General features: G+C 36.9%; 1 protein-coding gene across 8 annotated transcripts in view; it reads right to left on the reverse strand.

Moving 5' to 3' along the window:
• Window positions 1–16,875, reverse strand: part of RalGPS (Ral GEF with PH domain and SH3 binding motif) — a 385,336-nt gene that overhangs the window by 68,147 nt on the left and 300,314 nt on the right. For all 8 annotated transcript variants that reach the window (XM_081744128.1, XM_081744133.1, XM_081744127.1 and 5 more), the window contains 3 exons: window positions 9,260–9,498; window positions 5,750–5,996; window positions 4,783–4,946 (listed from right to left, as the gene is read on the reverse strand). In XM_081744128.1, coding sequence (XP_081600254.1) covers window positions 4,783–4,946; window positions 5,750–5,996; window positions 9,260–9,498 — 650 coding nt within the window. The remainder of the gene's footprint in view (window positions 1–4,782; window positions 4,947–5,749; window positions 5,997–9,259; window positions 9,499–16,875) is intronic.

The raw sequence follows: 16,875 nt of genomic DNA on the forward strand, positions 1-16,875 counted from the left end.
GTCTCTCCCAAGTGAACGACTAACATGTGCTACTGGGTCCGGGAGTTTACGTTGTACCTCAGCACGAAATTTTGAACGTAACTAAGGTAATAGGGCTAAGATTTAACCGCCTGATTTGCAGGGATTCCCAGAAATAGCTTTGACTGCCCGGTTTTGGTCATATCGGAAGATTCGGTATATCGCTGTGCTTCGACATCGAACGGTCAGGGGGGTGAGCCAGCGTTAACGCTCAGACACCGATTCTGGAGATGCCGCTATTTGCTAGGAACGTTCTCTTCACCAGTAGCTGTAACTGAAGGACGGACTTTGGTTCATCGCGCCAATGGGCTAATCCTATTACAATTTTCAAAGTAACTCTGTTCAAAACGTAAAATATATTTTCACAATTATTCTGTTCAAAACGTACTGTGATGTCGGCAATAATTGCCTCATCACCTCTGACTATAATAATATCTGTTTTACACCTTTCACTACTGTTTAATTTAATTTCACGTTCCTGCTTACCTTATGATTGATCTCTTATTTTAACTTATAGTAAGTCTAATAGCTCGTTAGGTTTCTGAATTATTTTCTTTTTTCTTTTTCTCGAGGCATTCACTTAATACGTGTGCCAATGTTTCATTCTTTTATTCTACATCGTCTGCATAATATAACATCCATGTTTGATGCCCGAGGCAAGGCTACTTTGGTGCCGAAAGTATTAGTGCGTATCTTACTTGTTAATAAGATCAATAAATCTTTATTCGGGCATTATAAAAAGTGGAATTTGAGATTCTATCGTTACCAAAATACAGTGTCTTTTCCTTGGAAAGGCAGAGATGACCATATGTCAAGTTATCTTTTAAACTCTACATTTCTCAATAGTTCTTACTGTTGTTGGGCATTTAACATTAAAAGATGTAGCTGTGAGTGATATTATATCAACAACTCTGCTTTTAGTATACAATTCACTTACAAAATAGTCACTACTGTTGATCCACTTATGGCCCATTTTTAGTGTAGTAAAGAAATGGCATTAGCAATCCTAGGTATGCCCAAACCACCGTCCTTTTTTCTACAGTATAATACTGTTATTTACGAAATGGTTTAAATGCAATACCTTAAGTCATATTTCGTAAAAGTTGGTCAAGACACAGTAAAAAAATTCAATGATAGAATACCATTCGTCAAGCTATAAAAAATTGTGGTAAAATGTATGTAAATACCAAATTTAATTTCTGCCTAGACTTTAATCTTTAATCTTAAACTAAGGACTCTATTCAGCGTGTCTTGTATTATTTGAACAACATTGGACCATTTGATGTTTTGAGAATACAATTGCCCTCGATTCCCCATAGGTTCTTATATACCTGATCAATATCTTCATTGTATGGTCTTGTAATTCCTTCTTTGTTAAATCTTCTAAGTTATTGTCCATAACCTTATTATCCAGAGATCCAGGGTTCATTCGATGAAGCTGTTGGGTTATAGCATATTGATACACTTTGTTGTTACCTGCAGCGAATCTTCTATTACCCTTTTCCTTCTTCTTATATTTATTTTATTCATTTGATCGTAATTTTACGCAGGATATCCACTATTTTGTCATTATCGCTTAAGATCTGATACACTCAAAGTACTTTTTTTTTTCTTCAATGCATTCCTTCAAATTCGATAAATTGTCCATAGGTCGATGAGACTTAAAAAAATCCAATGCTTTCTTGGTCTCCGTGTCGTCCTCATCCTCTTCTGAAAGTATACCTTCGATATTAGTTTAAATTGCATTTTTCGTCGAATCAACCTGTTCAACAGATCTTCAATTGCCTCATGTGTTGGGGGAAAGCTTCCCATATTGACTTTAAAAATTATTACAATTTTCTTCTATCAGATATATTTGGTCATTTGAGCTTGCCTTGACTAAGGATTTCTTCCTTTCAGTAACAACGTTGCACGGAATGCCCAAACCAAACGACTCGTTGATTGATTGAATTGAAAGAGCTGGACTGAGTGGATCGACAGTGAGGTCTTTTGCACCCTTCTGTGACATTAAACATAGACAGAGAGACAAGACAGAAAGAAAGAAAGAAAGAAAAGCACATTTTCCCGGAAAAAAATATAAATTGAAAGTGTAGGCTATAGCATAATAAACGGTCTCAATTCATTTAGGAGTTAAAATGTCATAGCATTTAAGAAATGTAAGAATTCAACACAAACACAAGCACTGGTTAGTACACAAAGACATGTTATCTTCTCTATCGAGGCAGCTCGGCAATAGGTGAGCACACGTGGGGCACCCATTAATTAGTACTGCATATGACTGTGCAGGAAAGAAGATAACAAGGAAGGAAATGCTATGACAAGAATAAAACCACCATGAGAGATAAAATGAGGGATAACTAACCAAAGCGTGGAAGACTCTCATAAAGCAGTCAGAACTTGAGCATGTTGTAGGAAGGAGAGAACTTTGAGGATCATCTGAGCTCGTCTCCAAGTAAAGTAGGCATATCAGTTGGTAGTTGAAGGCGGGCTCGCTTAAGAGCAAGAGTAAAACACTCCACGAGAAGATGGCGGATAGTGAGTAATGCACCACAAAGGGCAAGGAAGGCAGATTCTGCCCACGCAACAGATAGCCGTGAATCAAATGGCTTTGATACGCAAGCGCGCTAATTTTCTTTGAGTCGTGAACGACGAGAACTCATGGCACAAACACCAAGCTGAGGCTAGACAGCATTTAATTTATTATGTACGTGCTCGTTCAAGTCTGTGCCAGCGCTGAAGACGACGACAGTCGACGGCAGGATGAAGATCTGAGTTAAAGAGTGGTGACAGTCAGGTCCTGTAATGGCAGCTTCCTTGGCAGGATAGTCAGCACTCTCATTGCCCGGGATACCAACATGGCCACGCACCCAACAGAATTGTTCATCACAGCCTGCCAAACGTAATGAGTGGCAGGAAAGGAGAATTTGCTGAATTAGTGGGTTCACAGCTGACACATCAGTAAGACTACATAAAACACCGCTGGAATCAGAGCAGAGAAGAACATGTCGAAGATGACATCGACGAGTATACTGTAGAGTTTCCAAAACAGTTATTAATTCAGCAGTGAACACTGTAAAGTTAAGATGGAGCTTGAAACCAGCGCTATGATCAGCCGTAATGAAGGCACAACCAACAGAGTCGGCACGCTTTGAACCATCAATGTAAAAGACAGTGTACTGAGCCAGAAAAGAGAAGAACTCCTGACAAAATTCTTGGTTACTTGTGATAGACCTCTTAAGCTGCGCTACATGAAAGCTGATGACTGATTGAAGAATAGTCCACGGAGGAATGGACAGGAAGTGCAATGGACAAAGTGCAGGGATGTCCATTCCAAGAAAATCCACAAGGTCCATAGCACGAATGCCAACACGTCGAGTAGCAGTAGGTCATGCTTGATATCGGTCATAGCGAGTACCAGCGTCAAGGGCGAAGGCCGACGGATCGTTAGGCAAACGAGTCGTCGTTGCACTTAGTAGGATCTTCTTTCTTTGAATTTGGAGATGTTAAATCTCTTCTTCATTACTGGGATCGTTAATTTCCTTGTTGATTATGGTTTCTTCTCTATCTTTCGTATAGTCTGCAAGAACAGTCTGCTTAACAGTATAGTCTGCTTATTTTCGTATTAAAATCACTTTGAACAACTGGACGTTTGGTTCTTAACCTGTATTTGTCATCTTCCTGTTCATCTTCGACTTCTTCGCCCTCCCCATTGGATTCCCTGGAATCTAATTTTCTTTTTGTACTAATATCTTCAGTGGAATTATCTTCAGGTGCTATCATATCTTCGGAAGGGTTCTTGTGGAAAGCAGACACATTTGAACAAGCAATTACAACATACTTGTAACAACTACAGGCCTGTAACTGAACTACAGGCCAGTGTAAATCCTAATCATTCATAATGTGTACCTAGTATGGTAGAAGCTTCCTCAAACATGTCGATTCAACCTTGAAGCTTCATATATTTTCACCCTGTATAGCGTACGAGACACATCTGCACCCTACTGGTTACAGTACACTGTATGATATTTAGTGGTCTTAGTAATGATTCATTGGGACTGGAAAGGACTGAACGAACTTAAGCACTGCGAATAAACTGGAAATAACATTTAGTACGCTCTTTATTTAGCGAATAATTTTCTTTGGCGAGTCGTTATTATGTACACTTAATGATTAGAGATAATACTAGTAATAATACCTAACTAGAGTAATATATGTAATCTTAAGTAACAATTAACCAAACAGAAAAAAAATGTATATATATTCAGTGGTGCCCACCCCCCCTTATGTCCATGACGCACCCCCCCCAAGTGTCTATCCGTAGGTGTTCTTCCATGAAAAAAATCTTCTTTTCGATTAATTTTACCCCCCCCCCCATCAAACATATTTATATGGATTTTTAACCCCCCCACAATATTTCAATGACGCAGTTTGCGTCATAGCCCCCCCTTGTGGGCACCCCTGTAATATATTATTAATTTATATCGTTTGCTCCACTTTAATCCGTTTTCTCTTATATAGTACCAGACGTGTGATATATTGAACTCAGCTTTTTCTTAATTTCAGCGCTTTTTAAATCCTTGTATTATATAAATTTAAAATTGCATTTACTCAAATGACTAATTCACGTATTCTACACGTTACAAAACTGTATATTACTGCGAATTTTATTTAAGGAAAAATGTGATATTATTGCTAAATTGCAACCATTAATAACACAGTAATACCAATACTTGGTATACATGCATACTAGTAATACATACATACCTGTAGATAGGTGCACTTTGTAAAGCTGATATAATGGCGAACAGTGAGTGCAGATTGTTTAGATCGTGTAGTTTTTTGGCTATTCGAATAAAATGCCCAAGGATTTCTGCTCTATGCTTGGGTGTGGTGCCATTGAGAATTTCTTGAACAGTCCAAAAGCTCACCTACGGAAAAAAGTAAGTGAACCCTAATGATAATATATAAATGCACAAAGTATATATCTGGTTGCAAAAATTCCCAAGTATTAAACAAGAACACTTATCAGGGTGTAGTAGTCGTAAGAGAGATGCCCTGACATCCTTCATTTACATCTTGCTTGTGAAGAATGAAGGTCCCATTCTTTATTTACCTGCCGGATACGTGGTACTGTATACAGCGTCGTTGACTACTTTCCGAGGCGATAGAGTGTGGTGGAGAACTACTTATACTCAGTCATATCAACCTGTGTGTGTGTGTGGGGGGGGGGAAGGGATCCCATTTTGTGGAATTATTTGACAATTTTTCAGAAAGGGATGAAAGGAATATTTATCGAAATTGGCAAAATAAATGGATTCCTCCTATGTAGACCTACCTAATAATCCATACCAACATAATTCTTTAGGGGGTGGAAAGTAGACAATGAGTCATACAGAAGCGTCAAATGAGCATTAATTGTCAAACTTGGGCTCTAAGCATTTAATTTATTATCAGAAAACTGTGTGGTAGTGTGGAAATGGTTTGTTAAGTGACTTAATCATGAGAGATTTTCAAAAAATAAATGCACCAAGAAACACACATTATACCCTAATATTTAAGAAAAGAAAAAGAAAAAACAAATGAACAAATTAAAGAAAAAAAGAAAGAAAAACCATTATCAAACAAGAAAATCAGTTTTCAAAACGTTCCGCACAAAATGTGTGGAAAACACGTAGTGATTTTAACACTATTTGCAAATACTTCAGCCACTGTTCATTTCCTATATACTTACATGGTTGAATCTTCTTGTAAATGCAACAACATTGGGGGCTACTTGAAGCTTGTTCTTCTTGTTCCAGCCACAGCTTGTTAGTTCTTCAGGACCAATGGCTACAAATGGAGGCAAATCTAGAATGGTCAGTTGATTCGCAAAATCCTCGGGACTTACTCGAAGCACGTCGAAAACAATTGCGTCGTAGCTTTTAGCGGTATTACTTGGAAGACTGTGGGATTTAGGCGAGATACAACGTGGAAGCGAACTGAAACAGAAAAGGAGTAGGGTTCAATTTATTGAGAACTACAGGTATATAGACTAACAATATCATCACTAATAACCAAATATGTAAAATGTGGCTGTAACGATTGTCAGTATACCGAAATATTCAGAATTGCAATCGAACGTTTTCTTTTTTCTCTTATATTTAACTTTAACTATCAAAATATGATTGAAATTCATCCTGTTTTATAATATTTATTTTATTATTCAGATTATATGGTAGTCATTTTGCAAAAATATACGCGATTGTTGGAACAGGGTAGCTATTTAAATGTAACCAATCAATGTTATTCCATTAAATAAGCTCTGCTCATCTTCTACTGTAAGAAATAAGGAACTAAGTTATAGCCAAGATAGGTTCTATCTCATGAAATTGAAAATTAACTACAATTACGTCAAGTATATCTTGCAATTACGGTACCCCATAATACTTCCTGTATGCATATGTTCTAATTTTCCTCCCATCTAATAAATATTAAGCTTTCTTTTTTTCTTTTTTTTTTCCGTTTGCAAAGTCATCATGTACTTCTGCAGTGGATATAACAGGTGTGTTATTGACTCATTTCAATAGACCGAAATTTCATTACCGGTATAAAAAATAATTTCAGAGATCCCTACAAATTTTACTATAATATGTAATGTTTACATTAGAGCAAAACAGCTGCATCTGAAGTACAATAGAATTTGTTTATGTATCTTTGAAATCTAAGTTTTACGTCTCATGTATATGGCTGTTAGACTAAAGGAGACGGTGATGAGAAATGAATGAAATGGTGGAATGAAGAAAGTGGAAGGAAACGGGAGAACCCCGAGAAAACCCACGCACACGGTGTAAAACTTGTTTATGTTGATCAACATCGGTACCATTGTAAACTGGCCAACTTACAGGAAATGCATTATTTTTGAAACATTTATGATCGTAACATTCGTAAAAGTACTTCTAATGCAGGTAAGTATTACCTATAAACATGTTTGTATTTTGCAAAGGATACATGGAAAAATTTACTTCTGGAGTGTACAAATATCCTACGAAATAAGTATCTATCTTAGTTCATCATTCGCTCGCTATTCTTTACATGTAATTCGACGATCAGAGCCAAGCAAGCAGAACCAAGCTCTTACTCGATACCCGAAATACATGAATTAAATGTATGGCAAATTTTTAAATTCACTTTTCCAGAAGTGATCTCTCAAACTCGAATTTAACCCTTTCAGCTCTGATATTTTGTTTACTCCCCGACTTTATTTTTGTCTTATTATTCTTTTTGACTTAAATGAAATACAACCGTCAATTTGTTTGCGGATGTCATATTTAGAGAATTATGGATGAAACATTTTGCATGCACTATGGTTGAAATACGTATGTAAAATATAAAATGGCATTAATCGAAAACATCATTGTGATCTACATAATTTAGAAACTCAAAACACACCACCAAAACAGGAGGAGGATTGCAAATAGTTTGTTTCGCCAAGAATAAAGCAGCCTACGTGGCTGAGCTTCGTCCATCGTGATAGAGCCTGCAAGTACTCTACAAGAAATGTGACAACAGATGAAAGCACCAGAGAAATAGCGGAAAGTGATTTAGACAAGTTCAAAAAAATACTGGCACGAAAACACAGCCATTTTGAATCCTCCAGAGTAATTATATTAATCTTAAAATATGATGTACACAAATGTTACCACCAGGTCTGAAAGGGTTAAGTACCAAAAATTATTGGAGGATGCAATACATACATACTGACTTTCTGAGATTTGGTACTTGCATTTCGCCCCCCCCCCCTCCAATTTTTACTAAACAAAGGGAACAATTTCACAACATTCTCAATCAAGAGAGATTTTTGCTTTTACGTATAGTGATATTTACTATTATTTCATCGTATTTACGTATATACATGTTCACTAATTTATTTTTCAATAATGTATCCTTGTCATCCAACTTGCAAATTCCTTATATACAGAGTAACTTAGACGTTGATAAAATAATCTGAGTAGCTTCTGCCACTAGGAGCGTTATAGTGTATGAGAACTTTTTTTTTTAAAAAAAAGGGTATTTAATTATATTCTTGAAATACTAGCAGTAATAAAGCGGCAACCCATACAGTAGGTCCAGCGCACAGTTTGAGTTTTTTTTTTTAAATCATCTATATCAAAACATAAAAAAAATAACTTGTTAAAACTTAAAGAAAAATAATTTTTGATAGTCAACATAGTTTGTTCTCTAAATGTTAATGCTACAGGAACTTTGTATACTAGATTCCATACTACGGCCGCTTCAAATTACCCATTTCATTCATTTTGGAAAATTTTCACGACAATTTACGTATGTCGAGGCAATAAAATTTGTGAAATACGTCTTCACACATTTAATGACTTTTTTGTTAATCAAATATATTTTCTTTTTACTCCCTTCCGCGTCAATAGATAATATCCGTAAGCCAGGTTTTGCACGGTTAAAACGCACAAAAAAGTATCTTATATTTTATCTGCTTTTCGGACGAGACTCATAATAAAACACATTTTATATTTTTTTTCAAGTACTTGTACAGACAGCGACAAATTCTTTCCGTTTGATGAAATTAGTTCCGTAAATAACTTCAGAATGGAAGGACAATTTGACGACAGTTTTCAGTAAATTAAAAAGAATATAATTTTCTGTACGTTTAACCCATACCACCGTTATTCCCAAAATAAATTTCACCAAACGGAAAGAACTTTTGTCACTGACCGTACAATAATGGGACGACACCTCTCGTGAACGCTGCTCCTCTTGCTTGCTAGAAACAGAGAAGTTTTGCGTCTTCTAATGTTATTACAGGGGCTAGAAACCATGCCGGTCACTTCATGTGAAAATTTACTTTTTGACAGAATTGAGAAATAAAGCCATTTTGAAAGTTTTTTTTTTTTTTTTTTTTTTTTTTTTTAACACAGAATTCGAAATGCTATACACATTTTAAAAAGAAGGCAAATATATAATTTGACACGTGTAGAAATATGATTTAACTCTTTTTGTTTTACTCGCATTTGTCTTGACATTTGTTAATAACTGCTTTTCAATACACTCCTTACGTGATGTAACTCGTATATTTTAAACATTACTCAAGATCAAAAATATTCAGTGTAGGAACATGCACAATACAATGAGATATGTAAACAATTTGTACGTATACGTGTATATAATTTATCAATCCTTCCATATTACCATATTGAAAACAATGCAACATTGAATAATAATCTGTTCTCACCTATAATTATGTGGGGAAGGCCTCATTGCTGCCACGTGAGGTGATATCATCTTTTTACTTGACTCGGTCCCTGTCAAAGCTTTGTGTTGGTGCGACGCAGACAGTTTTGTCATTTTTGCCTCTGTGCTGCCTAGATCCTGGTGGAATGAAACGCCGTTTTCTGTAGGGGATAATGTCTTGCTTTTAAGCTCATCATAGTTGGGCTTCTTCCAATTTGACTCCTCATGATGTGGCAAATTCTGAAAACAAAAATATGTAAAACTCATTAAAATCCACATATTTATTTTTCTTATATATATATATATATATATATATATATATATATATATATATATATATATATGACCACAGAATTATACCCTTCCATTTCTTGACTGCAATTTAAATATAAATTAAATACCAGAAAAATTTAGTGATGCATAGCATGCATTATGGACCAAAAACGAAAGCTTTTGTATTACGTAGGTTTGAGTACAAATGTTTCAAGCAGTAAAGAGTTAGGACTTTTTTTTTCGGCAGACACACACAAATATTTATTTATACAGGACGTTTCAAAACCCCGACAATGTTTGGGAGGTGATTCCTGACATCAAGATAAGACAAAAAGTATAGACCAACCTGGGTGCACAAATGCTTCATTTCGGATCATTTCGGAGTTACAGGCTGCCGAAAACATGGAGAAAAAAAAAAGCTCCAAAAGCTATGGGACCTACCGTAGTCGGGTTGTTAAGATTTCACTTAGGAACTAGTTTGTGTTCTATCCAAATATCTAGGTTTGGAATTCTGTGGTACTTCCGCAAAATTTTTATAGATCAGAGAGTACTTACCTGTAGCCAAACTTTCTCTATAAAAATTGCTTCCTGAGTACCTTAGGATTGTGAAACATGTATTTTTGGATAGAGCACATATTAATTCCAGATGAAAATCTTGACCCGACTACGGTAGGTCCCATAGTTTTGGAGCTATGAATCTTTAAAGTTCATTTTTTTTTTCATGTTTGCGGCAGCCTATAACCCCGAAAGGAAGCACTTGTGCATCCAGGATTGTCTATACTTTTTGTCTTATCTTGGAGTCCGGAATCACCTCCCAAACGTTGTCGGTGTTGTTTTGAAACACCCTGTATATATTTCTAGCCATTACGGTATCTATGGCCTTAAGTCTTAAATAAATACAATATACTGTATTGCAGTAAATATGATATACACATATGACAAATGAACTGAAGCAACATTACATGAATAAAGTGCAATCTAAATTTATGTACTAATCAACTGACTTAAAAGCAAGTGGTTCACCCGAACATCTGCTTCTGTGAGGCTTTATCTCACATTGAAAATCAAATATTGGAAATAATGTATGGCAAATTCCACTGCTCGAGACCGGAAGAAGGAACTTCTACAACTCGAAGCCTTAACATCCTAGGAATGCTGGATATGATCAACACTGTTAGTATGGGAAACTAAGAATACCGATTTCTCTTAAAGTTGAAAATTGAAGGAAATTTAGGCTTATCCAATTTCCATCGAACAAATTAAATCCATTTTTCTTCTTTCGTTTTCTGTAAATAATACGTTTGTACTATACTGTTACAACTTAGCTATACTATCTAATTGCTTATGTATATAACTCTGTATATCTGATTTTTTATTATTTTAATTTGAACAATGTACGAGTGTACTGTAATATTTCTTCTTTCTTTTAATAGTAAATAAAAGATACATGCCACAACACTAAACTTTCTCGCTCCAATTTTTCAAACTAAATCATGTTATGCTGCAGTTATTATTGGGACATTTTCTTGTGAAATAAGAAAAAAATTCTAAGGAGTTTTCGGAAAACTTCACCGAAAAAAAAACATCCTCAGAAGCAAAGTACCCTTTGTAGATTTTTCCAGAGGAAAAAAAAAAAACTTACACCATATCTTAGGGTTATAAATAAAATATTTGTTTAAAAGCAGGGTGTTAAAAAAATCATGATTTTTTTTAAAAAAAAAAATATTTTTTTTATTATTTAAATCAAATCTTTCTCCTCATATAATACAAGTCGCGAATTGAAGAAAAAACATTAGCAATTAGCATTACAGGAGGGATTTCTGGAGGAAATTTTCCCGACATTCTCCCAATTTTCCCTGTTCAAGTACGTTATGGGCCCTAATACACAGAACCTCTGGAAAACTTGTTTCATGCTGAAGAGAAAGAACTACAAACCACGACTTTCCAATGAACGGTGTTGATGCAATAGCTATTTCACTGCGAGTCTGCGATTTTCTTTATACTAACAGGGTTAATGGGCCCCAGAGACTTACTCCGTTGTCCATGGCACCCAATTTTTTGTGTATGAACGTATCTTTGTTATGTTTATCAAATGGACTACGTTTGATTCGGAAGTCCGGATGACAGGTTCACGTCCGTTCCTTGTAAATTTACAATTTTGTTGAGATACGTTGAGTGGTATGGCCTCTAGGCAAATGTACATCAGGAAGAACGGACGGATAAATGTCGAAAAATCACTTTGTCGGTATCTATGAGCCATGAAACGTATAAATCCATTGAAATCTGGAATTAGATTTCTTTCACGGTCACCAAATCTCTCCTTTCGTGAGTCGAAAGCAGGGGCGGACCAAGGCCCGGGGTGCCAAAACGAGCCTCAAGAAGTTAATTTTATAACATGCTTTCTACTGGCTTTTTCGTTAACTTTTTTGTAAAGTAGCGTGAATTACATAACTTTTTCCATTCCACCAGAGAAGAACAGAGTTTCATAGTACTAGGGGGGTTGTATCGACAAATGGAGACATGGCACATAGAAGAAAGAGTGGAGGGGGAGTTGATATTGTTTATAGCAGGCGATATGAGATACTTTGTGTGGATGTTATGGAATTCAACTACTAGAACCTACATAAAAAGGGTTGTTTGTATTGCTGTGCGTAAACTACGTAAGTGAAATGTATTTATTATTATTTCATGTTATTAGAATAGATTGTTACGTAGTCTGATATATGGTAGAATAACTCCTGTATCATTGATATAAAAAATACAATATAGCAGTAATCATGCCACAATTAGTAGTATTCAATAAATGCTGTTCGATATTGTTTTTGTTTACACATAACGGTAAATAATAATAATAATAATAATAATAATAATAGGCCTAATAATAATAAAATACAATTTAATTGATACCATATGCACATTTTAAGTATTAAATATATATCATGTATTTGAGTATTAATTTTTCTGTTTGAAAAATGGGTTTAAAATATCAAAATCACTGTATTAAAAAAAGTAAAATATAGGCTAGGACTAGGGAGAGCCAAAAAGTCACTCTGCCTGGGTGAAAATTTTGTTTTGGTCCGCTCCTGCTTGAAATAAATAAATATAAGTGGTGCTTCAGCTTTCGGAAGAGTAAAATCCAAGCAGCGAAGCGGATCACCTATTCTGCGTGTAAATTGTAGCTGCTTCGCTTCGGAGGAAGCAGTAGAAGAAATAACGCTAATACTTCTGTTCAGTTATTGTTAGTAGCAGTGTAGTATATTCTATTGTTGTAGCAAGCAAAAGTAGAAAAATTATTCACAGAATATTTAATACTACTAGTAAAATAGTATCTACTTGATAATGTGTGCTCAAGAGAGAGTGAAGGAGAAAAGACATCGTTGAACCATTATAAAGATCGAAGTTGGAAAAAAAATAGTGAGACAAATTCGTATGTTCGTCGGGTGAGGGTGGATTTTAGGTTGGGTGTTGGTCAGGGTCGGATCCAGGGGGGACGATCGCCCCCCCAGAAGAGGAAACTTTTTTTTTATTTTATATATAAATAAAATATATAGTTTATTTTTGACGCTCTTAAAAGTAGCTCTAAGTAGCAGTATTACAATCTACCGCCCCTCGTGTTAGTTAACACCAAACACATATAGGCCCTATACAGTATTTGTTTCTTGTAAGTATGAACGTCGAAAAATATTAAAAAAAAAAAAACTTTATAAAATATATTGAGTTCTTTCCGAACACACTAATTATTGTTTTCACAGCTCATGCAATACAATCTAGCAATTTATTCACATCATAAACTGCAAAGAAACACCATACAATGATCATATCAGTAGCTCTCCCACTTACAAGAACGTAATAAACTAGCTACTTGGCCTGCCTCTACGTATAAATATGTAGGTTAAGTTTTCTAGTGGCTATATCGTCAATAATGACGTATTAATCCAATTATCAAAACAATTAGTTAATAACAGATAGATCATGATCTTACTGGACGGTTTCAGTGCAAAATTCTCACTATACGCAATAAAGAATTAGCATATAAATTAGTTAAATTAATGCTCTCGTGTTAACGGAACTAAGTTCTGAATATAGTCTAACGCACCCTAATCTCTCTCTTATATTATATATATATATATATATATATATATATATATTAGCCCGCCGAAAATGTAACAGAATAGAACAAAAATGAATAAAACTAGAGAAAGAATCGTCGAAGAAAGGTCGCGTCAAAGGAAATATTGCATTATTGGATCTGGAGATTCGATTCAGGTCCAAATCGATGAGGAACAGTGGCGGCGTAAGGGTAAGTTCACAGAAAATGGACACTCTTCGTGCCGGAGCAAATATCCGACGTGGAAGCTGAGTTTTAATTCTCGTACGTAAAACAGTTTGAAATATCGGTAGCGAAGAACAGAAATACATGATGTACACAGTGGTATTTGTTTGGAAAAAACATGGCTGCACTAGTATCGAAGTAGGTAGCACTAGCTACCGATAGTACAAATGGAAGTGGGTTATCAGCATCACCTACTAGACTTGGCGACTACTAGCCACAAGAGAGCTCCTATATCCCACAGCTCGAACATTCTTGATATGGAAACATTACCTTTTAATATCATCCTTGATGCATTGTGGTTACTTGATAAAGCACTCAGATCTGAATACAGAAGTCCTGGAGTCGATCCCAAATCGTGTAAGTTTTCGTGTTCGATGACATCGTTGTACTAGTAACTCCTGTTTTCTCCTAGTTCCGTATTCCACCAATTATTGTAAATATCAGCAGACCTGATTTTCAATAGGCTCAAGTTGCGTTTTATTCCTCTTTCGCGACGCTGTGGAAAGTACAATGCTCCGCACGCAATCTTGCATAAATCTAAGCCCTATTTAGTAACCCACAACAAAAACATGTTTCGTCTCGTTAAAAGCATCATTCGACATCTACCATTGCTTGAATACCATGCGTTACCTACGTTGTTTGCTGCACACCAACAGAGGAAACAAGAGTCTCTGTAGCCATACGCCCGCTGTATTACAATACTTGGAGGTCATGGACGTCATCGTGTGGCAGGCGAAAAAATGAAATGAAATTTTTGAGTTTTACGTCCCACGGTTATGCCGGTTAGACTAAAGGAGACGGTGATTATGAGAGATGAATGAAATTGTGGAATGAAGAAAGTGGGGGGAAACGGGAGAACCCCGAGAAAATCCACGCACACGGTGTTTGTCCATCACAAAGTTCACTTGGCGGGAGCGGGGTTTGAACCCGGGATCCCAAGCACCAGAGGTGAACGCTCTACCACTGAGCCACCGCGGCCCCAGTGTGGCAGGCGAGTGTTTTGTTTACTAAACTGAAGAAGGCGTGTTTCTATTCCGTGGGTAGTCTCTCAGTTATCTGTACCTGTGCGTTGTCTGTGCTGGAGTAGTGCAGGAGTGAAATGGAGTTCACGTCTGAAGAACTTGCAGATATGGTACTTGTGTATGGGTTAGCGAATGGAAACAGTCGTGCAGCTGCAAGGTTGTATCACAACAGGTATCCAGTCAAGAGACATCCACGTTTCCGATGCTATTTCGGCGTTTACGGGAAAAGGGACATTTGCGCCCATTACGTCACGACCGCGGAAGGAGACGAACAACCAGGACTCCAGACCTTGAAGAGGTTCTTGATCGTGTGACAGAACAACCTTTGACAAGCACTAGAGCATTAGTACACGAAGTGGGGGTTGATCACAGTACTGTTTAGAGAGTACTCCATGAACAACAATTACATCCCTATCATTTTCAGAAAGTTCAAAACCTGCATCCTACAAACTTCGCACCCCGTGTGGTGTTTAGTGAATGGTTAGTGCAGCGCTGTTTGCACGATCTGCAGTTTCATGCCGCAATCCTCTTCACAGATGAAGCCTGTTTTACGATAGGGGGTATATTCAGTAGTCGGAATAGACATGTGTGGTCCGACGAAAATCTCCATGGCACCATTATGCGTGGACATCAACAGAGATCTGGGCAGGCATCGTCGGTAACAAGCTTATAGGACCATCTCGCTTAACTGCACCAGTACCTCTTGATGTTCGTCAACGTATGTGGTTTCAGCATGACGGGGCTTCCGCACACTTCGGAGTAGCTACTCATCAGTGCCTTGACTATTCCTTTCCGCATAGGTGGATCAGAAGGAGAGGTCATATTTCTTGACCGGCACGATCCCCTGATCTGAACCCAATTTATTTCTTCTTGTGGGGTTATATAAAATCTCTCGTCTACGACACACCTGTACAGAACGAAGAAATCCTCCTTGCACAAATCCACGCTGCCTGTGATATCATTAGCAGGACACCAGGGGACGCCATTTTGAGCATCTGCTGTGAATGTAAGTACATTTTCTCTTTTTACCAGTAAAATTTTCGGTATTGTTTAGAATTAGTATGTGTCATCCCTCATTGCCATACACGCAATGTACGATTGTTGCACCCGACCTCTTACGTCACTCCATTGTCGTTTATTCCGCACATATTTCTTGATCCAAGGATCCTGCTTCCTAGGATCGCTCTCAACCTTCGGTGATATCCGGACTTTGCGATCCCACATTTTTTTTTCCACAATTGATACTGCTTTCGTGACGCCGGCAAATAGCCTCCTATTTTCTTATGTTCCCTAGAATCATTGTAAATTCTCTCTGGCCCTTTTCCCAACGCTCCGATAGTAATACAGTACATTTATGTGATTCTTTTCTTGCGCCGCCACTGCTTTTCATCGATTTGTACAAAAATCGAATCTATAGGTCAAATAATGCACTATTTCCTTTGACCCGACCTTTCCCCGATAATTCGTTCTCTTGTTCTCGCTCGTTTGTATTAGTCAATCGCAATTTCGGTGGGCTATAGCTCGGGATTGCTGCATTTCCGAAATAGGGATTTGTCTCTTTCTGTGTCCTTTTCCATCCTCCCGGTACGTTTTACCCAATGTTTCCAATCCCTATGTTTGTTACTTCGTAACTCTTGTACCACCCGACCGATCTCGATCAAATTTTCAATACAGATGAAGTTTGAGCCTAGGATGTTTTTAATTTCACTTTAACGGTACAACTTTGGGGAGGGGGAGATATTTAAAAATTATGACTGATATTAGTGTCGAATCCATAGTTTTCGGGATCGCTAAGACGAACAGTGACACTTCCGATACTGATTAAATCCAAATTCAGCCCCGCAACTTGTGGGAGATATATAAAAATAATCGAAAATGACCGACATTAGTTTTGAATTCACAGTTTTCGGGGTCGCTGAGACTACTAATAACACTTCTCATGCTGTTTAAATCCAAACTCGGTCTTCATTGCCCTTTATGTTCAAACTG

Source organism: Thermobia domestica, chromosome 17 (assembly GCF_964235325.1).
Source record: "Thermobia domestica chromosome 17, izTheDome1.hap1.1, whole genome shotgun sequence".
NCBI classification, from domain to species: Eukaryota; Metazoa; Arthropoda; class Insecta; order Zygentoma; family Lepismatidae; genus Thermobia; species Thermobia domestica.